This window comes from Cervus canadensis, chromosome 1, assembly GCF_019320065.1.
Source record: "Cervus canadensis isolate Bull #8, Minnesota chromosome 1, ASM1932006v1, whole genome shotgun sequence".
NCBI classification, from domain to species: domain Eukaryota; kingdom Metazoa; phylum Chordata; class Mammalia; order Artiodactyla; family Cervidae; genus Cervus; species Cervus canadensis.
In genome coordinates, this window is record NC_057386.1 from 40,433,756 (window position 1) to 40,459,002 (window position 25,247).

The 25,247-nt window shown below is 51.8% G+C and overlaps 3 protein-coding genes and 1 long non-coding RNA gene across 4 annotated transcripts in view; 3 read left to right on the forward strand and 1 right to left on the reverse strand.

Annotated features, from left to right (window-relative positions):
- LOC122448532 overlaps positions 1–2,056 on the forward strand; it is a 5,000-nt gene extending 2,944 nt beyond the window's left edge. The window contains exon 3 of the long non-coding RNA XR_006271650.1: positions 1,860–2,056. This is a non-coding gene — a long non-coding RNA (uncharacterized LOC122448532). The remainder of the gene's footprint in view (positions 1–1,859) is intronic.
- Positions 1–12,771, reverse strand: part of SARM1 (sterile alpha and TIR motif containing 1) — a 23,918-nt gene extending 11,147 nt beyond the window's left edge. Inside the window, exons 1-5 of the mRNA XM_043479888.1 lie at positions 11,879–12,771; positions 5,620–6,238; positions 2,788–3,000; positions 2,393–2,484; positions 2,072–2,307 (exon numbers count right to left, since the gene is read on the reverse strand). Of these exons, the coding sequence (XP_043335823.1) occupies positions 2,072–2,307; positions 2,393–2,484; positions 2,788–3,000; positions 5,620–6,238; positions 11,879–12,348 (1,630 nt within the window). The 5' untranslated portion in view covers positions 12,349–12,771. The remainder of the gene's footprint in view (positions 1–2,071; positions 2,308–2,392; positions 2,485–2,787; positions 3,001–5,619; positions 6,239–11,878) is intronic.
- Positions 12,772–14,255: 1,484 nt separating this feature from the next.
- On the forward strand, positions 14,256–17,223 carry VTN (vitronectin). The gene is made up of 8 exons (XM_043479922.1): positions 14,256–14,433; positions 14,531–14,650; positions 14,727–15,059; positions 15,139–15,278; positions 15,543–15,699; positions 15,897–16,049; positions 16,446–16,808; positions 17,028–17,223. The coding sequence occupies exons 1-8, from the start codon at positions 14,370–14,372 to the stop codon at positions 17,138–17,140; spliced, it is 1,443 nt and encodes a 480-aa protein (XP_043335857.1). The 5' UTR covers positions 14,256–14,369; the 3' UTR covers positions 17,141–17,223.
- A 143-nt stretch (positions 17,224–17,366) lies between these two features.
- On the forward strand, positions 17,367–20,264 carry SEBOX (SEBOX homeobox). The gene is made up of 3 exons (XM_043479934.1): positions 17,367–18,639; positions 18,806–18,966; positions 19,132–20,264. Exons 1-3 carry the CDS (start codon positions 18,408–18,410, stop codon positions 19,510–19,512), a joined length of 774 nt encoding a protein of 257 aa, XP_043335869.1. The 5' UTR covers positions 17,367–18,407; the 3' UTR covers positions 19,513–20,264.
- Positions 20,265–25,247: the final 4,983 nt, after the last annotated feature.

Here is a 25,247-nt window from a genome sequence, read left to right on the forward strand (position 1 = left end):
GTCACTCTCCCCACTTAAAAACCGTGCATGAGTTCCTACTCCCTACAGAAGGTGTTTGTAAGCTATTTTTGCTGAAGCACCCTCTTGTTTTTAAAAAATTAAATCTCAGGGATGTATTGGGAGCTGCAATGTAAAAATGATAGAAATTAATCTGCTTTGGTTCAAGCAAAAGAATGCAGCTAAAGCCCAGTCCCTGTCCCCTGTGCGAGCTTAGTGCATACTTAGTGAATGAATGGATGAATGGTAAGATCCATCTTCTTATACTAGTTGGACAACACTCACAATGTTGTCTGTTTATGAGTTAGTAAGACAGAGATTGAAACCCCAGTTGTCATTTAATGACTCTGATAACCTTAGAAAATGTATTTAAATCTTAGTTTCATCATCTGTAAAATTAACACCCATGATGGAAATGTTCTTTATCTTTAATTCTGATAGTGGTTACACAGGGGTAGGCATTCGAAACTTCAAATCAGACACTTTTAAAGTATACCTCTTTTATTCTTTAAAATAAATGTTTTGAAAGCTGACTTAGGAAAAAATTAACACCCACTGCACAAAATGGATGTAGAGACGGAATAGTATCTATTTAAAACTTAATCAGGGGCTTCCTTGGTGGCGCAGTGAAGAAGAATCTGCCTGCCAATGCAGGGAACACGGATTCGATGCCTATTCTGGGAAGATTCCCCACGACTCGGAGCAACTAAGCCCTTGCGCCTTGAGACACAACTACCGAGCCTGTGTGCCGCAACTACTGAAGCCTGCTCACGAGAGCCTGTGCTCGGCAACAAGAGAAACCACCATGATGAGAAACCTGAGCACCGCGATGACTAGCCCGGCTCACCGCAACTAAACTAGAGAAAGTCCACGGGCAGCAGGGAAGACCCAGCACAGCCAAAAATAAAATTTCAAAAACTTAATCAGGACCTGGTCTATAGCAATTGGTGATAAACATTAGCTATATAGTAGACTAGTAAATTAAATAAATTAATAAATCAAGATGGCTGCTAAAACCCTAGAATTCACCCTGACCTCCCTAAAGCACCCATACTTTGTAAGCTGTCGGCTAATAGGATAAGCCCCTTGTCTTCCCACCCACATCTCCTGTATGCGGCCCCCAGGCTGTCTTACCTCCACACTTGCTGACACTGTTCCCTCCACCTGGACCACTCTTCCTGCTACCACCATCCCCTCTCCCACCCCCAATACAGCCTGCAAGACCTGAGCAGGCCACCCCTCCTCTCCACAGCCCAGGCCTGGGTGCACAGGGTAGGTGGTGCTTCCTCTAGGCTTCCACTGGAGTCCTGGACATGCTACCTGCTGCCCTCATGTGCTTGTTTATAGATCTGCCTTCCTCCCACCCTCCTACCCACCTCAGACTGGGAACTTATTTTTTTTTTTTTTTGCAGTAATCACTCACTTGCATTTAAAAAATTTTTATCACCCAGTCAGCTCTTAATACTATAAATTTTAGAGTAGAAAAGTCATACGGTATACTTCTTGTGTCAAGCTTGTGTTGATTATGTTTACGAGATTTGTACACACTGTGGGTGGAGTTCATTTATTTCCATTGCTGTCTCAATTTCCTTTGTATGCAAATACCACCAGTGATGGTCATTTAGGTTGTTTCTAGTTTGGGGCTATGAGAAACATAACTGCTCAGACTGGGAACCTCTTGAGGGCAAAGTGCCTGTTAGCCACTCAGCTGAGTCCATTCTTTGCGACCCCTGTGGACTGTAGCCCACCAGGCTCCTCTGGCCATGGAATTCTCCAGGCAAGAATACTGGAGTGGGTAGCCAGTCCCTTCTCCAGGGGATCTTCCCGACTCAGGGATCAAACCCCGGTCTCCTATGTTGCAGGTATATCCTTTACCCCCTGAGCCACCAGGGAAGCCGTAGTGCGACATACTCATCTTTGCGTCCTCAGAGCCCGCGTGGCACAGTCTATGTGCTCAATCAATCAATCCGCAGTGAGGCTCCAAGTCCCCACGGTGCATCTCCCGTCATCCCTCCAGGGCTGGCGCTGGGGCCGGAGCCGGGGCAGGGGTGGGGGCCCCGGTGGGCAGGCTCACCTCTGGCGGCCGTGAGGATGCGGGCGCGGTGCACGCCCAGGTGGACGCCACAGTCCTCCAGGAGCTGCTGCTCGGACACGCGGTGCAGTAGGGAGCGGTCCAGGCCGCAGCTGACCAGGCCGTAGGTGTACTGGCGGAAGCGCGGGTCCAGGCTGCCCAGCCAGTCAGCCAGGTTGCTGCGGTCGCACGTAGCGTAGTTGGCGAAGGTCTTGAGCTCCGTGAGCTCCCGGAGGAACCTGCACCCAAGGGAGGAGAGGATGCTGAGGTCTTGACTAGGGAGCGAAGGGGGCGTTAACAACCAGCGGTCTGGAGGCTCCGTACCTCTTGCGGGTGATGCCCGACTTCATGCCCAGGTCGGTCTGGAGTTCCTCGTCGGTGAGCCGCAGAAGCAGGTCTCCATCTACCTGCTGCTCCTGGAGGAGGGGTCAGACGTGAGGTGAGACTCCCCCCTCCTCAGCCTGTGGACCCCACCCAGCACAAGGGGAGGGAACGGAGATGGCGCTGAGGGAGGCGGACGGGACCCAGATGAGAACCGTAAGACCCCGAAAATGGCTGAGTACAGGATCCCCACCCCCAGAAGGCCACCCCGGGAGCCTCGGCGAGCGGTGCCGGGATGGGGTGCTGTCGCCTGTAAATGCAGGGCGCCCCTAGAGGCCACGCGGCCCTCCGGGATGCGGTTGCTCCGACTGCCGGCGGGGGACCCCGTGCGGCTCTACCCGGAAATTCTCGCAGTACTGGGAGAAGCCGATCTGCTGCAGCCAGGTCTGGACCTCGGCTTCCTTCCAGCTGGGCACGCTGGGCAGGATGCGCCGCGGCACCTCCTCGCCCAGCAGGCGCAGCGCGCGCTTGGCCAGCGCCGACGTGGTGCCATTAGTGGAGTAGGAGACGAGGCGTTTCAGGCTCTGGATGGCACCTATGTCGCTGAATACCTGGGGAAAGTGTGGGGAGAGGATGTCTTGGACCAACCAAATCACCCACCAGCCGCCCTAACATGCCTGGTCCCTCCCCTCACTTCTTCTCCCCGCTGTAACCACACTGCCTCCCCTTGCCCTGCCTTCACCCAATAAATCACTGAGACTTGTGGATTCCCCCTCCTGTTGCTGTTGTTGTGTTCAGTCGCCCAGTCATGTCTGACTCTTTGCGACCCCATGGACTGCAGCACGCCAGGTGTCCCTGTCCCCCACCATCTCCCGAAGTTTGCCCAAGTTCATGTCCATTGCATCAATGATGCCATCCAGCCACCTCATCCTCTGATGCCCTACTCTCCTGCTCTCAATCTTTCCCAGCATCAGGGACTTTTCCAATGAGTCAGCTGTTCTCATCAGGTGATCCCCTCATCTCGTCTCCCCACTGAAACCACACTGTCTCCCCTTGCCCTGACTTCATCCAATAAATCACCAAGTATTGTGGATTCCCCCTCCTGAAGCTCCCTCAGCTATTCACCAGGTCCCTCTCAGGTCTCCCCTCTACAACTTCTGCTGCCCTGGGATAAAGTCTAGATCTCAGTATGGCTGCCAGCTTGGGCATGGTGCGGCCCCCGCCCACCAATCCCTCCTCCTCTCGTCCCCTTTCACCAAACCACCCACCCATGGAGGCTTTCCCTCCTCTGGGCCTCAGCTGTGCTATTTCCAGACCCGTAGTTTTACCAGCCTGCTTGTGGGAATTCTACTCATCTATTGGATCCAAATTGGTTGGCACCTCCGCCATGTAGCCTGCTTTGATTCCGTCACAGCTGGGCCCATACCTCCAATTAGGCCTTGTGCCACACTCTGAATGCCATTGTTGTTAACTGACAGTGCAACTTCCACTGGACTGGAAGCTGAGGTCATGTCTTAATCACCCTTAGAGTCCCCAGACTGGCACACTGCAGAGGACTCACTGTGTCTTTATTAGACGGTTCTCACTTGGCCTTGCTGGGAAAGAGGTACCAGAATTGGTGGTCGTGGCTTCCGCCCAGACCCACTCCTTGGGGTCCTCACTCTGTGCTTCCCTTTAAATCCCTCCTCCCAAAGCAGAATAGCCTGCTTTGTGACACCAGTCCTCCCATGGCCCCTCTCTGGGGTGCAGAGAGGAGAATCAGAAGCTCCTAGAACACCAGACCTTGGGAAAGGCCTCAGAGACCCCTAACACAATGATTTCTTCTGGATCTATGGGAACACACAAAATGGGTGACAATCACCAGTGAGACACATTCCTCTGATGTCCCCTGTTCAGCCCCAGATGACTATGGTCATACAAACAGGGTCTGTCCATGCAGTGTGCACCATTCTCTGTGCACCAGGGGTCACTAACCCCCCAAACCTCCAGAGGCATACAAAGGAAGAATAGTGATGTTATGTGAAAGTAAAAGTCGCTCAGTCATGTCCAACTCTTTGCGACCCAATGGACTGTAGCCTGCCAGGCTCCTCCAACCACGGGATTTTCCAGGCAAGAATACTGGAGTGGGTTGCCATTTCCTTCTCCAGGGGATCTTCCTGACCCAGGGATCAAACCTGGGTCTCCTGAATTGTAGGCAGACTCTTTACCTTCTATCATATTTAAAAAACAAATCCTAACAACTTTTGATAATTTAACTATTAGTAGTCTAACATCCAGGGTAAAAACAGCTGCTGTGGTCTACTCCTTCAATTTTCCAGAGGACAAAAATAGACATATAAAGGCCCAAGACTTCACTGCAGTCAAGTGGTTAAGACTCCAGGCTTCCACTGCAGGGACATAGGTTCAATCCCTGGTCAGGGAAGTGCTGCTTGCCATGAGTTTTAGCCAAAAATTTAAAAAAGGCCCATAGAGGGGAAGCTAGGTACTCAAGGGCACACAGCAAGTTAAAGTAGAGGGCAAAGGCTATGGATCAGGCCCTGAGATTGGGAACCCCTTGGGACTCAGGTGGAGTTATCTAGCTGACACACAGATGTCCTGCCCCAAAACTGTGTCTCTATACTTCATCTCCTTCCTAAACTCCAGAGCCAAATGACAAAATGGCCCACTGGAGTGCCCCAGCTGGTCATTTCTGAGGCACTTCAAACTCCAGGTGTCCCAGTGAATTCACTTTCTGCCTACCCCCAACCTGTCTCACTGAGTTCACCTTATTTCAGTACCGGGTGCCATCACCCACTGGGTAGGCTATGTCCAAAGCCAGGAGCTATCCTCAGATCCTTCTTCTTCACCCAGCGACCCAACAAGTCTTAATTCTATCTCTTCAGTACCTCTGGAATCTGTCTGCTCTCTCTGCCTCTGCTATCATGCCCGGGACCACCACCATCCCAACTGCCTCCTGCCATGGCCTCCTATCTGACCCCCTGGGCTCCAGCCTCACCCTTGGCAACACCAACTCCTTGCAGCTGTCAGGAAGGTCTTTGTCAGACACTGGCGTCCTCTGTGTAAAACCTTGGTCTTGCCTTCAAGGCCACAATGACTAGTCTCTAATCTTTCTCCTTTCTCACCTAACCCTTATGTATACTTCAAGTCCCAGTTTAATGTCATTTCTTCCAGGAAGCCTTCCCAGATTCTGTCTAACCCCCATCCCTACTCCACCCTACACCCGCACCCACCTTGGTCTTGCCCTGCAGACTCTTGATGGCTGCCTCCGCACAGAGATAGAAAGCCCCGATGCACTGTGCCTCTAAGCGCGAAGAGTCGAGCAGCGGCACCAGACGCTGCAGGTCGTCGGGGGCGCGGCCCTGGCTGGTGTCACTGGCGTCCACCATGCAGCGGGCAAAGCGCCCGGGGTCCAGCGAGGCCACGAGCGGCTCCACGAGGTCCAGCGTGCCGGAGCGCTCCACCTCGCGCTCCACCTCCTTGTTGGTGGCCAGCACGGCCACGGCCAGGCAGGCGTGCAGGCGAAGCAGCTCGTCCTCCTTGGAGAAGGCGAGCGGGAAGAGCCACTCGGCGGCACGCTTCTCCACCATGCGCCGCTGCGCCGCCTGGCCCCCGTGCAGCGCGCAGTTGGCCAGCGCCAGCGCGCAGTGGCGGAGCAGCGCCTGGTCCGTGCGGCGGCACCAGTACAGCACCGCGTCCAGGCCGCCGGCTGTCACCAGCTTCTGGCACGTCTCCTCCGAGTGCTTGAACATGTGCTCCAAGATGCCGGCCACGCTGCGCGCCAGCTCCACCGGCTCACGCTCCTTTGCCAGGTTCAGGATCACGCCCAGTCCGATGCGCGCCACGCGGTCCCTGCGGAGAGAAAACAGGAGGGAGACGTGGAGTTGCCGTGGCCTGGGGTGCTTGTCTTAACCTCATGGGGGTCACAGCCTCGTCAGTTATCCCCTCTGGGCCTCACTATAGTGTCAAATAGGACGTGAGTCTGGTCCTCCCTGCCTCCCTCACCTCCCTCACTTCCTGCTCTGGTGCTGTGTGCTTAGTCATTCAGTTGTGTCTGACTCTTTGTGACCCCATGGACTGCAGCCCACCAGGCTCCTCTGTCCATGTCCATGGGGATTCTCCAGGCAAGAATACTGGAGTGGCTTGCCATGCCCTCCTCCAGAGGATCGTCCCAACCTAGGTCTCCCGCATTGCAGGTGGATTCTTCACCTACTGAGCCACCAGGGAGAACCAGACTTCTCTGATTGTAAGGATACTCCATCCTGGCCACGGGCTTTCCAGGTGGCGCTAGTGGTAAAGAACCTGCCTGCCAATGCAGGAGACGATAGAGACTCAGGTTCAACCCCTGAGTTGGTTTGATCCCCTAGAGGAGGTCATGGTAACCCACCCCAGTATTCTTGCCTGGAGAATCCCATGGATAGAGGAGCCTGGCCAGCTACAGTCCATAGGGTCACAAAGAGTCAGACATGACTGAATGCTTACATGCATCAGTAAGCATTGCATGCTTGCATGCATCCTGGTCACATCCATTTCCTCCAGGACACACTTTCCTGGAATAGCAGTATGTGGGGTGGTTTAAGAATTCTAGCTCTAGGGACTTCTGTGGTGGTCCAGTGGCTAAGATTCCGCACTTCCAATGCAGGGGGCTGGGGTTCGATCCTGGTCAGGGACCTGGATCCCACTTGCTGCAACTAAGAGTTAACATGCCAAGACTAAAGATTCCACATGCTGCAAGGAAGACTGAAGAGCCTGCATTCTGCAACTAAGACCCAGCTGAGCCAAAAAACTAAATAAAATAGTTTTAAAAATTCTAGCTCTAGAGCAGATCCCTGGGTCCTGGTAACTTCTCTATCATATACTAGTTGTGGGACCTTGTGTACCTTTCTTTATTCTTATCCTCATCTCATTAACAAGACAGAAACAATTCCTACCCCTAGGATTATTATGAGACCAATGTAATAATCCATGTAAAGTTCTTGGCACAGTGCCTGACTCATGGAAAAGACTCTATAAATGTTAACTTTTTATCATTTGAAATACCCTATATCACTTGAAATACCCTATTCTTGGACTTGCCTTCTAATTTCTCTTCACTTTGTGCTCTGTGACTGGAGTGTATTTATTTATTCATTTAACAGATCGTTTACTGAGGACTTACGTGTGCCAGGCACTGCATTGTGGGCTGAAGTTAAACAGTGACAAAGAGAGACTGGAGTTTATGCACAGCTAATATGGAGACAAATGGTAAAGTAAACAATGTGTGAGCAGAATAACAGTTATCTGATCAAAATGATAGCAAAACCAGGTGACGTAATGGAGAGTGCCTGGGCAGAGGTGTATGTCTGAGGAGGTGACATCTGAGAGTTAAATGTCCAGAGACCCCTGCTTGCATGTATCTGGAAGAAAAACATAAGAAGCAGAGAGAACAGCAAGAACAAAAGCCCCAAAGCCTGATGAGCATGGCATATTCCAGGAAGAGAAAGAAAGTCAGAGATAATCTGCAATGTCTAAAACCAACAAGGAAAGATATAAAATCAACAAGGGATTCACATGTAGAAAGGATATATAAATAAATATTCAAATCAACATGCAAAAGGCAGTAAATCCAGGAGAAAAGGAGTGAGAGATATGACTGGGCAGTTTACAAAAGGAAATTCAGAACATTAACAAGCAAATAAAGAGATGCTCTAATTCATTAGTAATCAGAGAAATAAACATTAAAACAGCTGCTGTCACTTTACACCCATGAAAGGGACAAAAAGCAGAAATTACTTCAAGTGGTTGAGTTGGAAGTTTCAAGGGAAGAGTGAGGAAAGAGTTCTGGGGGTCTTTTGAGCCAGCTGAAAACATTCGGACTTCATCTTTCTAAAAAAGTTTTTGTTCATTTATTTATTTATTTGTATTTTAGATTGTGTTGGTTTTTTTTTTTTTTTGCTGCGCACAGGCTTTTTCTCTAGTGTGACAAGCGGGATCTACTTTCTAGTTGTGGTGTAAGGACTTCTTGCTGTGGTGGCTTCTCTTGTTGCAGAGCTCCAGGTGGTACTGGGATACAGTTGCCCCGAGGCATATGGGATCTTCGCAGACCAGAGATCGAACTGGTGTCCCCTGCATTGCAAGGCAGATTCCTAACCACTAGACCACCAGGGAAGCCCCTGAGCTTCATTTTGACAGCAAATGGGGAGCCACTGAAAGGCTTCAGGAAGGGGAGTGACCTGGTAACACATGGATTTTAGGAAACTCGTTCTGGCTGTTGTGGGGAGGACAGTCAAAGGGAGAGAGCTTGGAGGCCAGGAGAGCAGGCAGGAGAGTTGCCACATTCCAAGCCAAGGTGAAAGTGTCCTGTCTTCCTGACTTCCACCAGTGATGCCCCTCAAGGACTTACATGCCCTACCGGCCATCGAGCCCTTGCCAGGGAGCATCACGGTGACCACAGTGCTTGTGACTGTGTCCACTGCAGGGCCCAGCGGAGCCCAGAACATGGCCTGAGGCCAGGACAGCTTTGCTGATCTGATCACTGAGCTTCTCTGCAGCCCAAAGGAACAGATGGGTTCCAATCATCCCCTCGGGCAGTCAGCACTATAGTTGTTCCTTTAACCAATGAGAAAGCCAAAGTTCAGAGACGTTACATGGCATGCCCAGGGTTACACAGTTGGGGGGGAGGCGCGGCTCGGATTTGAGTTCACATCTGTTTGTCTTCAGGGCTCAAGATCCTTCATCGGCACTTTGTGCTTCCAAAACAATCTGACTACATACACTCCAAGTTTATCAGAGCCAGGAACTGCTTAAGAAATCATCTAATCCAACAACACCCTCATTCCTGCGGCTCAGTGAAGGGAAGGGCAAGTTGAAAAACAGCAATTCAGAGAGAGAACTTTATTTATTTATTTATTTATTCTATAAGGAATTCTATAAGAACTTTATTTTACTTTTTGATGAGGACCATTTTTAAAGTCTTTATTGAATTTGTAATAATGCTGTTTCCTCTTTTTTTGTCATGCAGCTTGAGAGCTCTCAGCTCCCCAGCCAGGGACTACACTCGGGTCATGGCAATGAAAGCCTGGGATCCTAACCACTAGGCCACTAGAGAACTCCTAAGTTTTCATTTCTTGAACCTCAGCCCTCATCTTTCTCTATGCACTTGGCATCTTTATAGAGTTGAACTCTGTGCTTGTTGTGAGAATTATTCACTCAATTCCCAATTCTTCTGTAGCCTGAGAGGCTGTAAGTCTGGGTTCAAATCACAACTCCAAAGGAGGGGTAAACTGTACCCATATACACACAGACAAGCCTGTATATATATTGATAACATACACACATATGCAAGTGCTTGTATGTGTACAGATTCTCTCAGCAAAGACACACAAGAAACTCATTTCTCCAATTTGCCTCCAGGGAAGGGGACTGGATAGACAGAATGTTTAAGTGCGTACCTTTTTTGTACTTGGCATTCGAATTTAAATGCAATAGTTTTCCCCCCCCCCCTTTCTTTTTTTTTTAAAACCCATCCCCTCCTCTCATTCACTGTGCATTCTTGGAAAAGTCACTTGCCTCATTATGGTCTTCTGAAGGGGGCAGGCTGTGATTTTATTTATTTCTTTTTAAATATTCATTTATTTATTTGGCTGTGTCAGGTCTTAATTGCAGCAGGCGGGACAGGGGATCCAGTAGTGCTGAGGCATGTGGGATCTTAGTTCTTGGACCAGGGATCAAACCTGCATGCCCTGAATTGCCAGGTGGATTCTTAACCGCTGGACCACTAGGGAAGTCGCCAGGTTGCGACTTTGGAGGACTAGCAGTGATAGTGTGGTAGGACCAGGCTCAGAGGGCCTTACCCTGTCAAGCTTCTCCTGGTATTTCAGGGTCAATGAAGCTGTGACCTAAGCCTCCAGGCAGTAAGTGTCGCAGCACCCTGGGGAGAAGAGAGCTGCAGCAAAGAGAATGGCAAAAGGAGTGGACACACAGATGGAAGAACCTGGTTGGTGGAGGAGGGAAAAGATTTCATACACACAAATTCTCAATGTGTCACCACACTCCTTCCCTTCTTGCCCTTCCAGCCTCCTCTCTAAGTAGGGGTGGGGAAATTCTGCCTTCCTCTGTAAGGATTTTGATCAGGACCTTGCTCACTGGGTTCTGTCCTTGGTCCTGAAGTGATGCCAACTGGCATGTTATTTCTTGGAACCAGAGACACTGGTTAGTGTGACTCCTCTTTCAGTAATTCCGAACCAGGTGAAGATTGTTTTCAACTTTGAAAAATAGTGCTATTTGCATCTTGCAGCCCTCCTTTTCTTAGGGTGTTGGCTGTTGCACCCTTTCTCTAAGAGTTCAGGTTAGAGCTGCCCCATCCCACATACAGGACACACCCTTGGGCCCCGGCCTATCACATCCAGTGAGCGCCTGTCCATCTGCTAGCCCTTCACATTCACAGCCCATCTCCATCAGGAAGATTAATGACATACTGAACAACCCTAACTTGGTCTCCCAACGGTAGACTGCTTTATTCATGCATTTTCGACAGTTGTATCATTTCCACCAACCACAAGGCTATCTTTACTTTTTGAAAAGTAAAAATCCCGTTATCCATGTCCATCACACTTGTGAGAGCTTCATAAATGGACAGCGACCCGTCCAAAACCCTTCTAAACCTGAGGGGTCTGAGAGTTCAGTGTGAGACTGGAGTGTGAAAGTCTAGTCTGCTCCGGCATGAGACGGGAGAGAAAGTGGGTCAGGGATCCTCATATTCCAGGAGAGATTCCGAGAGACAGTAAAGAGGGGCCACCAGGCTTCAGTTGGACCCCACCTGCTATATCTTGGTTCATGTGGGGAAGATGTAGCTGCCTAGCTCCACATTTCAGTTCCCCCTTCCCCCACCCATCATCCCAACTGAAAACCTCCTGTTCCCCATTAGCAGGCAGAGCATGAGATCATGTCTGCCCCTGTGACATGAAATAAAATGAAAAGGGAGAAAGCAGGAAGTGGATTAGGGGTGACATGAAGGCAGCAAGTAACCTTAGGTTAGCACTCATTTCAGCCTGGGAAGAGAGGAAAGGTATTCCCCGCTCCTGTTTTCTGAGCAATGTGTCCTCCTCCTCTCTTAGTTGGAGGGAGAAGGTATGGCAGAATGAAGGTAACACAGAAGGATATCCAGTCCAAGGGGAGAAGGGCTGTGGGTTCAGAGGATCCCACCTACATCCTCAGAACCAGGGACAGATTCACGACCTACCACTCCACTCCTCCTCTCCCTGTCTCATTCCTCACCCCACCAGCTCTGGGAGTGAATGCTGACTGCACCATTATTTCCCTCTGTGACTTGTACAAGTCGTTAAATTCTTCCAAGACTCAGTTTCTTCATCTGTAAAATGGACACGCTGGTTCTCAACAGGGATATAATGCAAGGATTTGTGAGGTGAGGCAGGAAAGGCACAGTGCGAGGCACTGGAGACCCAGGTGACCCCACATCCCGTGGCGCCCTCCGCCCCAGCCCGGCCCCCTCACCGGTTCTCGGCCACCAGGATCTGCTCCAGCAGGCGGGCAGCCTGCACGCGCGTCTCCAGCTCTGGCGCCTGGAGCAGGCGTAGCAGCAGGTCCAGGCCACCGTCCAGGCGGATAGCGTCGCACAGGCCTTGGGCTACCTCGCGGCCCATGGCCGGTAGCAGCCAGGCCTCCTCGACAAGCTGGAAAACTTCGGTTAGGCCGGCTCCCAAGGCCCGCATGCTGCCTGCCTGCTTCAGGGCCGACAGTGCCTGCTGCAGCTCGGGCAGTGCGCGCTCCAGGGCGCCCTGCACCTCGGTGCTTGTCCCCGGTGATAACTCGCGGGGCCTGCGGCCGCCCGCCACCCACCATTGGCTCGCACCGCCACCCCCGTCCGGCCCCGGCACCTCTAGCCGCTCGGCATCCGGCCGTGGGCCCGACATGGCGAAAAAACGGCAGAGCTTGTAGGCGGAGAGCAGCAGCGTCAGGACCATGGGCGCGGGGCTGCGGGGGACATCCCCTGCCTGGAGGGGCGGGGCCGGGAGGAGCGACCCAGAGCTTGGGAAAAGGAGGACGCGAGAGCGGAGCCGGGGGGGGGAAGACGATGCAGGAGGGAGGGTGGACAGAAGGGGACCAGGCAAGGGCTCCGAACAGAAGTTTGGGGAAAGGGTGAGCGCAGGACCTGGGACGAAGAGGTTGGGGTGGGGGACACAGGGCCCAGCTGTCGGGGACAGGCGGGAGGACAGAGCGGGAAAGGCTAGGAAGTTGGATCCAGGCGCGGGAGGGTTTAGGAGGCAGCAACTAGAACAAAGAGTGGCTCCAGTTCCTGCTAGGTTCGCTGAGATGCTCTGCAGCAGCCCCACCCCCGAGAAGCGGCGGACCGCAAGCCGACGCCCCTACTCTGAGTCTTCCCGGGCTCCTCCCCTGCCGCCTGCGTAGCTCCACCCCCGTCTTCCCCAGCCACGCCCACACTCTGGCCAAGCCTCTCCCTGCCGTCGTGTTCTCTGCCCCTCTACTGGGTTCAGAGGTGGAGGGGCGGAGTAGACTCAAATTAATGTCCACTCAGTCGGTGATGCTATCTAACCATCTCAGCCTCTGTCGCCCCAGTTTTACGCTGGAATGACGCTAGACTGTGAGGGAAACAAGACTGAGTGTGCCCTTGTCCAACTAACGGTTAATGCAATCATAATAACAATTCTTGAGACACCTTATGCTTCTCAGTTAAGTCTTCATCATGCCTACGAGGTAGGAATTAGTGCTCCCATTTAACAGCCAAACTGACTGAGGTCCATAGAGAAGATTGCTCAAAGGCACACTCCCCTCTGATTTGTTGTTGTTCAATTGCTAAGTACTCTCGGGATCTTTGCAACCCCATGGACTGCAGCATGCCAGATACCTCTGTCCTCCACCATCTCCCGGAGTATGCTCAAGTTTACGTCCACTGAGTTGGTGATGCTATCTAATCATCTCATCCTCTGTCGCCCCTTTCTCCTTCTGCTTTCAATCTTTCCCAGCATCAGGGTCTTTTCCCCTCTGATTACAGAACAGAAAAAAATCAGTGAAATCTCTGAGAACAACTTACTCCAGGTGGTGGGAGGACTTGAGGAGGTCCATAGACCCCTCAAAGTGGGCATGAAATCAGGCATTCTGTGCCAAGTGAGCATTTTCTGGGTAGAGGGATCTTATTTCTCACTAGAGCTGAAAAGTGTGGGGAACAGGACCAAAACTGTTACCTATGGGAAAGGATGAGGTTGGAGGTGGATTGTGGCCTGCTGAGAAGCAGTAAATTAGTAAAGGACTCAGGAATCTTATCCACTACAAAGGGTTAATATTCACCCAATGGACTGTGCAGAGAAGACTGGCCTGGGGAAATCAATGTACCCTAGAGATGAACCCAGAAATGAAAACTTTGTTCTTTTATGATAAAAAAAAATTCCCCAGCTCCTACCGCCTCTTCCACTGCCCTAAATACACAAGGGGTGAGTGAACTACCCAGCCAGGGATGTGCCTCATCAAACAGATCACAGATCAATAACCACTGCAGTAGGATGAAATTGGGGCTGCTCCAGGAGTTGGACTTCTTGTCGGCTTTAGCTCCCAACACCCTATGAGGCAAATATGATTAGTCTCATTTGCCTAAAAAGAGAACTAAGGCAGGTAAAGCGGTTTGCCCAAGGTCACACAGCCAGTGGATCGGCAGAGTGGGACTTCTTTCTGTGCTCCAAGTTCACTGCACTAGTCCTCTTCAGAGAGGTCCCTGAGCTTGGCAAGGATTCTGTTCGTAGCTGTCCCAGACCCACAGTTCTAGGAATGTGACCCTTTGCTGCAATAGCCTCTGGGGTCGGGGCACTGGGGGCTGGGCTGGAGGTGGAGCAAACAGATTAGTAGAAAAGGCAGCTCCTCTTCTCTGGTTCACCCACCTCCACTCCCTGTCTCTCCACTTCCTCCTTTTTTCAGGCATCAAAGCAGAGACCGCAGGAACCTATTCATCAGGCTCAAGGCTGGAGGCCCCGCCATGACATCCTTAAGGCCCCTTCTGATGCTGGCCCTGCTGGCATGGGCTGTTGTGGCTGACCAAGGTGCGGGGGTGGGGGTGTTGGTGGCCATTGGGGTCAAGGTAGGGTGGGAAAGGGTAGCCTGGGCTTGGCCGTGCCAGCTGACACCTGCTCCTCACAGAGTCCTGCAAGGGCCGCTGCGCCGAGGGCTTCAACGCCACCAGAAAGTGTCAGTGTGACGAGCTCTGTTCTTACTACCAGAGCTGCTGTGCTGACTTCATGGCCGAGTGCAAGCCCCAAGGTGTGTGCAGAGCGGCTGGGCGGGCCTGGGGTCCCCGGTGCAGCTGGAGACTCACCGCCACCCTCCCTGCCCGCAGTGACTCGTGGGGATGTGTTCCATCTGCCAGAAGATGAGTACAGGTTCTATGACTACAACGAGGCGCAGACAGTCAACCTCAGCACTGAAGCGCAGCCCGAGAGCCCCAACCTGGCCCCCGTTCTGCAGGCCCAGACCCAAGAGACGCCTGTTGAGGCACCGGTTCTCAGCCCTGAGAAAGAGGCCCCACTACCTGGGCGGGGAGACTCAGAGCCTGAAGTGGGGACCAGTGACCCAGGGATCTCTGAGTCCCCAGCAGAGGAGGAGACGTGCAGTGGGAAACCCTTTGATGCCTTCACCGACCTCAAGAATGGTTCCCTCTTTGCCTTCCGAGGTGACTCAAGGGAGGCAGGACTTGGGGGTAGGGGTCTGTCCCAGGGGCATCCCCCCTCACACGACATCCCTCCCTACAGGGCTGTACTGCTATGAGCTGGATGAAAAGGCAGTGAGGCCTGGATACCCCAAACTCATCCGAGATGTCTGGGGCATCGAGGGGCCCATTGATGCCGCCTTCACCCGTGTCAACTGTGAGGGAAAGACGTACCTCTTCAAGGTGCCAGGCCCAGGGGGCTGTGGGTCAGGGTTGAGAGTATCTGGGTAGAGGTTGAGAGCAGCTGTGCCCAGGACCAGCGTGGGCAAGGAGGCTGGATTCGGGCCTGTGGTCCCTGGCTGGGGCTCTGTGAGCACACAAAAGCTCAAGGCTTCAGCTCCTGAGCAACAAGCTTGGAACTAGAGCTGCTCGCTTTGACTGGGGGATTCTGCACCTCTCTGCACAGCCAACTGCCTGCCCACCCTCTTCTCCTCCCCAACCCCTTAGGGTAGTCTGTACTGGCGCTTTGAGGACGGTGTCCTGGAGCCTGACTTCCCCCGAAACATCTCAGATGGCTTCAAGGGTATTCCGGATGACGTGGATGCAGCCTTGGCCCTCCCCGCTCACAGCTACAACGGCAGGGAGCGGGTCTACTTCTTCAAGGGTACTCAGGGGTGGGCGGGAGGGTGTGCAGACGGTGGAGCAGTCTTGGGTTTCTTCCACGCTTCACTGGGGACGGGCCTGTGTTTCTCCCCCACCTCCCCTCCACACCCCACCTCCCCTACTCCCACCCACACCGGGAGCTCCCAACTTGCACAGCCTTGGGGCTTTCCAGTCTCGCTCATGGCCACCCCTCCCCAGGCAACCACTACTGGGAATATGTGTTCCAGCAGCAGCCCAGTCAAGAGGAGTGTGAAGGCGGCTCCCAGCCGGCAGCGTTTAAACACTTTGCCCTGATGCAGCGGGACAGCTGGGAGGACATCTTCCGACTTCTCTTCTGGGGTGGTCCCTCTGGTACGGAGGGAGGGCGGGAGGTTGAGTCTTGTTTCCCGGTCCAGGGGGCTGGGAGCCCCCAGGTAGCGGGAGGGCTGGGCCAGCCTGAGAGGCTGCAGTTGCGCAGTGATCGATCAAAAGCTGTTTGCTCAGGTTGCTCAGGCCAGACTTTGCTTCTGTTGACGCTGGTGAGGGGAGGCTTGCCTCCACCTGGACCCCACACTTTGGACTTTGCCTAGCATAGCTAGCAGAAGGAGGGGCTGTGACTGGGGCAACCGGGGAGGGCTACGGTGGAGGGAGGCCAGAGGAAAGGCCAGGATGCGGGGCTCTGCCACTAGCCTGCTGCCTGTCCTTGGACAAGGCAGACAGCCCATTCTTGGCTGCCAAGGCTCTGCATTCACCCCTTCCTCACTGCAGGTGGTGCTGGACAGCCCCGGCTCATCAGCCGCGACTGGCTTGGTCTGCCGAGACGACTGGATGCGGCCATGGCCGGCCACATCTATGTCTCAGGCTCAGCTCCAAGCTTCCCCCAGGCCAAGATGACTAAGTCTGCGCGCCGCCATCGCAAACGCTACCGCTCGTTGCGAAACCGTGGCCGAGGCCGTGGCCGCGGCCGCAGCCGCAGCCAAAACCCCTACCGGAGATCTCGGTCCACCTGGCTATCCTGGTTCTCCAGCGAGGAGCTGGGCCTGGGAGCCAACAACTATGATAACTATGAGATGGACTGGCTTGTGCCTGCCACCTGTGAGCCCATCCAGAGTGTCTACTTCTTCTCAGAAGGTGGGAGCCCCTGCCTGCCCTGTAGCTGGTCTGGCTGGGTTGTTCCTGCTGTCCCTGGTCCCTGGGGGCTGACCACAGCCCTTGAGTGGTGACGAGGCAGGCCGGGAGTCCTCGGGTGCCTGGTGGATGTTCACTCACCCTTCCAGGAGACACCCAGGTCTTCTTAGAGCAGGATGGGCAGGCTGTGTCTCTCACCCCATCTCCCGACCTCTCTTGCAGACAAGTACTACCGAGTGAACCTTCGCACGCGGCGAGTGGACACTGTGATCCCTCCCTACCCACGCTCCATTGCCCAGTACTGGCTGGGCTGCCCAGTCCCTGGCCATGCATAGCAGTCTGAGTCCAGACAGCTGGCCTCTGCTGCTCCCTAATCCAGGATCCTCCTTCCAGCTCAATAAAGATCCCTTGACCCTGAGTTTAAGACTACTGTCCTGGGACCTCCCTGGCAGTCCAGTGGTTAAGAAATCAGGGCATGGGTTCAGTTTCTGGTCAGGGATGTAAAATCCCATGTGCCACATGGTGTGGCCAAAAGAAAAAAACGGACGCCTGGCCTGACCAAGGTGGAGAGGCAGGAGGCAGGGGTCTGCCTGGGTAAAGGAGGGGAAGTCGGGCAGTCAGGATGGCTTGGCGGGGTGGGACAGAGAAGATCCTCCTTGTGTCCAGCCTGTATTGAGCTCAAGCCCTCTCAGTGAGCCAGAAAACCTGTTGGGAGAGCCTCATGAATGCAAGCCTTCCTCCCACACCAAGCAGTCCCCAACAACCCACCAGCAGCTAAGCAGGGACTTGAACCCCTCTTAAGGATGACAGGAGTCACCAAGCCACTCCACCCAGCCCGGGGCTTGTTTTGCCTCTTGTCATTGACCCGGATCTTAGAAGGGGCAGGGGGTCAGGAGGTAGTGGACTGCGGCTTAGCTTTTCTGCCCATCCTGGACCTGAAATGCTGTTAGCTCAGACACTCAAGAGCCCCTGAGAAGGTGATCACTGTGCTCCCCCAAACCTATCCCTACAATTATGGGGTTTTGAGGTCTCTCTCTGTCTTGGGTCTGGGGTGCAGGGCACTGAGGCAGGAAACACAGAGAAAGTCAGGGACCGAAAGGAAATTCAAATGCACCCATTTCTTTTGGAAAAGTGGCCCAGAAGACTACTAAGGACAAGAACATCATAATAACATCTTTCTTAAATGCCCTCCCCCACCACCAAATGTACCTGTGGAACCTCCTCTGGTTCCAAGTTCCTGGACTCTAGGAAGTCCACTTGGGCTTTTAGGCGGCCACGGGAGCAGGCCAAGCTCTAAAGCAAGACCCGAGGGTGATCTGGTAGTGACATCTGCTCCCTGTCCTGCTGAAGGGAGGGTGGCTCTGGCTCATCTGCTGTCCCCATCATCCTCCACATCCTGTCTAGCTTCCTCAGCCCCATCTCAGTTGTGGGATAGGACTCCACCCTGTCTCCCCCAAAGGCAGCCGGCCCCCCAGGCCCCAGGAAGGGCAGCTGAAGCCCTGGGAGCATCCATGCCTTCCTGAATGGAACCATGGGAGGATTTTCATAAAGTACAGGATTTCAGACATAGACTGCCAGAGTTTGAAGTGTGAGGAATGGGGGATGAGGCCAGCTTCTTTGGTGAAGCCCCGGAGGAGCAGGGTTGCCCCACCCATATTCCCACGAGGCTCCTTTTCCTCCGGGGATTCACCCCCTCCTGGAGGCGGGGCCAGGCCTCTGAGCGGGATAAAACCCCACACTCGGAGGGGACTGGTGCGGGCACAGCCTTGGCATGGCTGTCTGGCTCCTCACTCTGCCGGCTCCATGACCAGCCCAGTGGATGCATCTCCAGCAGGTGATCTGGTGGGAAAGGGTGGGCAGGGGGAGGACGTGGGGAAGGTGTGATGGGGCAGGCTGAAGAGGGGCGGGGAGTAGGGGCTTCAGGGTCTACTGGGGGCTTTGAGACTGGGGCGGAGGCTCTCACAGGGAGTCCTGGCTTGACCCTCCACCCCGGCCTGCAGGCTGTGCCAGTGGGTTGGGTCCCCACAGGAGAAAGAGGACCACCTTCAGCAGAGGGCAGCTGCTTGAGCTGGAGCGAGTGTTTGCGGCACGGCCCTACCCCGACATCGGCACCCGTGAGCACCTGGCCCGGGTCACCTCTCTTCCTGAGGCCAAGATACAGGTGAGCTGTGATTACCCACCTCAGGATGGGGTGCACTTGCACGGTGAGTTTCTAGGCGTGACCCGCAGTCCATTCTCCCGGGTATCCTGCCTCCAGATTCCGCTTTCCCTGTACCTGGGGGGAGGGGGTGCTGGAACCAGAAGCGGCTCCTTCTTTCCTTACCAGGTGTGGTTCCAGAACCGCAGAGCCAAGAGAATCAAGGATAGAAAGCCAGGAGGCCTAAGCCCCAGGCCTGAGCCTCCCCAGAGGTCCCGTTCTCTTCCGGACACCATCCAGCGGGCCCCGGAGCCCTGGATGCTTGGCCAGCCTCCACCCTCCAACAGCACAGCACAGGGCTCCTGTGTGTGTCGACAGGCCTCCTGCCCAGCTCCTGGCTTGGGTCCAGGGCAGGGCTGGGTGGGGGCTAAAGCTGCAGCCCCCTGGGCCCCAGCTGGGTCTTCAGGGGCCCACCTCTCTTCTGAGCGAGCTGCTCCCCAGACCTCACTGGGCAGCCTGTCTGACCTCATCTATGCCTCAGCCATTGTCACCAACCTGGATCACTCCTAACCTAGGTCTAGGACTTGCAAGACCCCTCCTCTGGCTCCTGTAGCCCACTCTGCCCCTTAAGACTGAACACACCGTAAGTGGATCTCCTGAACCCTCCTTTTACACAAGGGAGTTTTCTTACGGGAAGAAAGTATTAGCTCAGGGATACCTCCCTTCCACTGTCCTCCAGACCAGCCTCGATACAGATTCTATGGTGTAATGAGGGCCTGGCTCCTGCTACCTAGCACCCTCCCCGTCCATCATCTCGACAGGAGGTTCCTACAGAGGGATGAGATAGAAGCCCATGTTTTCCACTTCTGCCAGTTTCCCAATTCTTCTCATCCCAGCTGACAATACCTCCTCCCTCTAAAGGACAATGGACGATTGCCCTGTACCCAAGGGCCCTTTAGGCCATTACCTGACTGTTAAGTAAGCTGGGAGATGGCTGATCCTAATTTTAGACTGCAGGGACCAGTCCTTTTATAGTTCAGGGCCCCCCTCTCCTGTCCTCCTGCCACCTGGACAAATTAATCAGAGCCATGGATCTGAAGAGGGAGTGATATTAAAGTCATAAAGTAGAAATAGGAGCCCAGGGCTTATGTTGATTTAATTGTCACAAATATGAGATTGGCTGCCCTCTGACCTGGGGCTGCAGAGACAACCTGCAGATTCAGGATGGGGTGGGGAGAAGCGTGCATGTTGGCAGCGTTGGGTTTTGGTATCACTGTCATCTGTAATACCAACTAATCTTCAAATAAAACCCCAACTCTGTACCTTAATCTGGCTGTTCTGTGCTGCAAATGAATTGGGATGGGGGCCGTTTGCTTTTGAAATTTATCTCCATCACCTAATCCCTAAATAGGGCCAGGTTCCGTGCAGATTCTGGGTGGGAGGTATTACCCAGGCTTCTGCTGGGATTAGAGGGAGGAGGGTTAATCGAAGGGCTTCGGGCTCTGGCTGACAGACCCTGGAGAGAAGGGAGCCTCAGTTGCACCCCTTGCTCCTGCGCCCACTTGTTCCAGGACACTCCAGCTCCCTGTGCTTCTGTAGCTGCTCAGCTTCTGGAGCTTGGAGTTTGCGATTGGTCTGTACTAGATTCAAATCCTAGCTGCTATGTAGTCTTGGAATTCTCCGAAAGTCTAGGAGCCTGAAAAAATGGGGATGGTAATACTCATTTCCTGTTTTGGGAATGAGAAGCAATAATGTAGGTGAAGGGCTTCACGTGGTGCGTGACACATTGTATTTATAAAAGCTCTCAGTGGATGCTAGTTCCCGCTCCTTTGCCTGGAGAATCCCATGGACAGAGGACCCTGGCGGGCTGCAGTCTACAAGGTCACAAAGAGTTGGACACAACTGAAGGGACTTAGCATGCTCCATACGGTGGGACATGAGAAACTGGGAAGGTCCCAAGCTTCTTGTTTCTCTGGGCTTCTGGCAAGGACTCCCCTTGCTCCCCAGGAAGCCCTGGACCCAGACTGCACTGGAGAAAGCGTGGTATGGTAAGACAGAGGCAGTGCCTGACAGCAGAGCTCCCCAAGTTGGGTGAGAAGCGGAGGAAAGGCCACCTGATTCCTGTTTCTGATTCTGCCCTTGCAGATGGAGGTCACCTGTACCACGGCCCTTTCCTCAGCAGGCACTCAGGCTTTGGCTGCTTTAGCTCCAGAAGCCAGCAGAGTGGCCCATGTATGCGTGTATGTGTGCATGCTCAGTCACTGACCCTTTGCGACCCCGAGGGGTATAGCCCTCCAGGCTCCTCTGCCCATGGGATTCTCCAGGCAAGAATACTGGGGTGGGTTATCATATCCTCTACAGGGGTTCTTCCCGACCCAGGAATCGAGCCCACATCTATTGCCTTGGCAGGCGAATTCTTTACCATTGAGCCACCTGAGAAGTCTGATTAGGAGCTCCTGGTGGCTCGGGGGTAAAAAATCTGCCTGCAATGCAGGAGACTCAGGGTTGATCCCTGGGTTGGGAAGATCCCCTTAAGAAGAGAATGACAACCCACTCCAGTATTCTCGCCTGGAGAATCCCCATGGACAGAGAAGCCTGGCAGGCTACAGTCCATGGGGTCACAAACACACGACTCAGCAACTCACACACACACAAATTACTCAATGCCACAGCAGTCTGTTGACTTGTGAGTAGGGGCTGGGATCAAGTGAGGACGCCTTCCCAAGAAAGAGGAGTATGTGGGGAATGACTCCAATTGCATCCTGAGAAATTGCTCTGGGTCAGAAGCAGTTTAAGAAGTCCAGCTCCATGGGAATTCTCTGGCGGTCCATGGCTAGGACTTGGTGCTTTCACTGCCGTGGGCGCAGGCTGGATCCCTGGTTGGGGAACTAAGATCCTGAAAGCTGAACAGCCAAGAAAAAAAGAAAAAAGGCTGCTCTGTATCTAAAATTTGGAATCCATTTACGTGGAGACTGTGAAAGCTTGAGGATATGTGGGGACCCTGGCCACGGAGTTTAGCACAGGTAAGTACAGCTGTGGGGGCTTCCCTGGTGGTCCAGTGGCTAAGACTCTACATTCCCAAAGCAGGGGACCCAGGTTCTATTCCTGGTCAGGGAACTAGATTCCACATGTGTCAACTAAAACCTGATGCAGCAAAAAAAAAAAGACAGCTGTGACTCTCCAAAGAAGTTTCAGTGTTCAGTATAGCTAATTTTTTTTTAATGTTCCAGGGTCGTGTAGCAATTTATTTTGCACAGTATTTTGTATAATACTTTAAAATGTATCTATTGCTATAATCTACTTAATCACTCTATTACTGATATTTAAGTTGTATCCAATATAGGATTTTACTATTAGACATAATTGAGATGACCATTGGCATGTATTTCAAAGTCTCTGACATATGAATTAATCACTTTTTTTGTGGGTAGTTTTTATTTTTATATCTATTTATTTTTGGTGGGAATCTTACTGAATAATTAAGTTTTCAGTTCAGTTCAGTTCAGTCGCTCAGTTGTGTCTGACTCTTTGCGACCCCACGGACTGCAGCACACCAGGCTTCCCTGTCCTTCACCAACTCCCAGAATTTACTCAAACTCATGTCCATCGAGTTGGTGATGCCATCCAACCATCTCATCCTCTGTTGTCCCATTCTCCTGGCTTCAATCTTCCCCAGCATCAGGGTGTTTTCCAAGGAGTCAGTTCTTTGCATCAGGTGGCTAAAGTATTGGCGTTGCAGCTTCAGCATCAGTCCTTCCAATGAATATTCAGGACTGATTTCCTTTAGGATGGAATGGTTGGATCTCCTTGCAGTCCAAGGGACTCTCAAGAGTCTTTTCCAACATCACAGTTCAAAAGCATAAATTCTTTGGCGCTCAGCTTTCCTTATAGTTCAACTCTCACATCCACACATGACTACTGGAAAAACCATATAGCTTTGACTAGATGGACCACTGTCAGTAAAGTAATGTCTCTGTTTTTTAACAGGCTGTCTAGGTTGGTCACAGCTTTTCTTCCAAGGAGCAAGCGTCTTTTAATTTCATGGCTGCAGTCACCATCTGCAGTGATTTTGGAGCTCAAGAAAATAAAGTCTGTCACTGTTTCCATTGTTTCCCCATCTATTTGCCATGAGGTGATGGGACTGGATGCCATGATCTTAGTTTTCTGAATGTTGAGCTTTAAGCCAACTTTTTCACTCTCCTCTTTCACTTTCATCAAGAGGCTCTTTAGTTCTTTTTCACTGTCTGTCATAAGGGTGGTGTCATCTGCATATCTGAAGTTATTGATATTTCTCCTGGTAATCTTGATTCCAGCTTGTGTTTCATCCAGCCCGGCATTTTGCATGATGTACTCTGAATATAAGTTAAATAAGCAGGGTGATAACATACAGCTTTGACATACATACTCCTTTCCTGATTTGGAACCAGTCTGTTCCATGTCCAGTTATAACTGTTGATTCTTGACCTGCATACAGATTTCTCAGGAGGCAGGTAAGGTGGTCTGGTATTCCCACCTCTTAAGAATTTTCCAGTTTGTTGTGATCCACACAAAGGCTTTGGCATAGTCATTAAAGCAGAAGTAGATGTTTTCCTAGAACTCTCTAGCTTTTTTGATAACCCAACGGATGTTGGCAATTTGATTTCTGGTTCCTCTGCCTTTTCTAAACCCAGCATGAACAACTGGAAGTTCACAGTTCACATACTGTTGAAGCCCGGCTTGGAGAATTTTGAGCATTACTTTGCTAGCGTGTGAGACAAGTGCAATTGTGCACTAGTTTGAACATTCTTTGGCATTGCCTTTCTTTGGGATTGGAATGAAAACTGACCTTCTCCAGTCCTGTGGCTGCTGCTGAGTTTTCCAAATTTGCTGGCACATTGAGTGCAGCACTTTCACAGCATCATTTTTTTAGGACTTGAAATAGCTCAACTGGAATTCCATCACCTCTGCTAACTTTGTTCATAGTGATGCTTGCTAAGGCCCACTTAACATTCCTGGACATCTGGTTCTAGGTGAGTGATCACACCATCGTGGTTATCTGGGTCGTGAAGATCTTTTTTGTACAGTTCTTCTGTGTATTCTTGCCACCTCTTCTTAATATTTTCTGCTTCTGTTAGGTCCATAACATTTCTGTTCTTTATTGTGCCCATCTTTGCATGAAGTATTCCCTTGGTATCTCTAATTTTCTTGAAGAGATCTCTAGTCTTTTCCATTCTATTGTTTTCCTCTATTTCTTTGCATTGATCACTGAGGAAGGCTTTATCTCGCCTTGCTATTCTTTGGAACTCTGCATTCAAACGGGTATATCTTTCCTTTTCTCCTTTGCCTTTAGCTTTTAAAAAATTTACTTTATATCGGAATATAAAGTCCATGGGGTCGCAAAGAGTCAGACACAACTGAGAGATTTTAACACTTCACACTTCATAGTTGATTTGCAATGTTCCTAGTTTTATGTGCACAACAAAGTGATTCAGTTATACCTACACACTTTTTCAGATTCTTTTCCCATTTAGGTTATGACAGAATATTGATTCCCGTGTGCTATACAATAGGTCCTAGTTGACTATTTTATTTATCAGGTCAGTTCAGTCGCTCAGTTGCGTCTGACTCTTTGCAACCCTATGGACTGCAGCACACCAGGCTTCCCTGTCCATCACCAACTCCCAGAGCTTGCTCAAACTCATGTCCATCAAGTCAGTGATGCCATCCAATCATCTCATCCTCTGTCGTCCTCTTCTCCTCCTGCCTTCAATCTTTCCCAGCATCAGGGTCTTTTCCAAAGAGTCAATTCTTCACATCCGGTGGCCAAAGTATTGGAGTTTCAGCTTCAGCATCAGTCCTTCCAATGAATATTCAGGACCGATTTCCTTTAGTGTGTATATGTTAATCTCAACCTAATTTACCCCTCCCCCCACCACCTTTCCCCTTTGATAATGGCAAGTTTATTATCTAAGCCTATGAATCTGTTTCTGTTTTGTAAATAAGTTCACTTGTATGATTTTTTTTAGATTCCACATGTAAGGGATTATTGTATGAAATTTGTCTTTCTCTGAATTCACTTAGTGTGATAATCTCTAGGTCCATCCATGTTGCTGCAAGTGGCATTATTTCACTCTTTTTTTATGGCTAAGACAAATATATTTTTAAATTTTTTAAATACCTCTTTTTGCTGATCCCTGATGATCATTAGAACTGCCCAGACATCTTTAGGTCAGTGTACGAAATATGTTTTCTTTAATGAGAGTGGAAGTGGAGGGTAGTTCTATACAACTGACTAATGCCAAAGAGCAAAGCGATGATCAGCCTAA

What these genes read in the sequence shown, in the direction of transcription:
- SEBOX (XM_043479934.1), top strand. Translation starts at nt 18,408, where the DNA reads ATGAGGCCAGCTTCTTTGGTGAAGCCCCGGAGGAGCAGGGTTGCCCCA. An exon ending in AGTGGATGCATCTCCAGCAG is followed by an intron (nt 18,640 to 18,805) that starts GTGATCTGGTGG and finishes CCCGGCCTGCAG; the next exon opens with GCTGTGCCAGTGGGTTGGGT. An exon ending in TTCCTGAGGCCAAGATACAG is followed by an intron (nt 18,967 to 19,131) that starts GTGAGCTGTGAT and finishes TTTCCTTACCAG; the next exon opens with GTGTGGTTCCAGAACCGCAG.
- VTN (XM_043479922.1), top strand. Translation starts at nt 14,370, where the DNA reads ATGACATCCTTAAGGCCCCTTCTGATGCTGGCCCTGCTGGCATGGGCT. An exon ending in GCGGGTCTACTTCTTCAAGG is followed by an intron (nt 15,700 to 15,896) that starts GTACTCAGGGGT and finishes ACCCCTCCCCAG; the next exon opens with GCAACCACTACTGGGAATAT. An exon ending in TGTCTACTTCTTCTCAGAAG is followed by an intron (nt 16,809 to 17,027) that starts GTGGGAGCCCCT and finishes CCTCTCTTGCAG; the next exon opens with ACAAGTACTACCGAGTGAAC.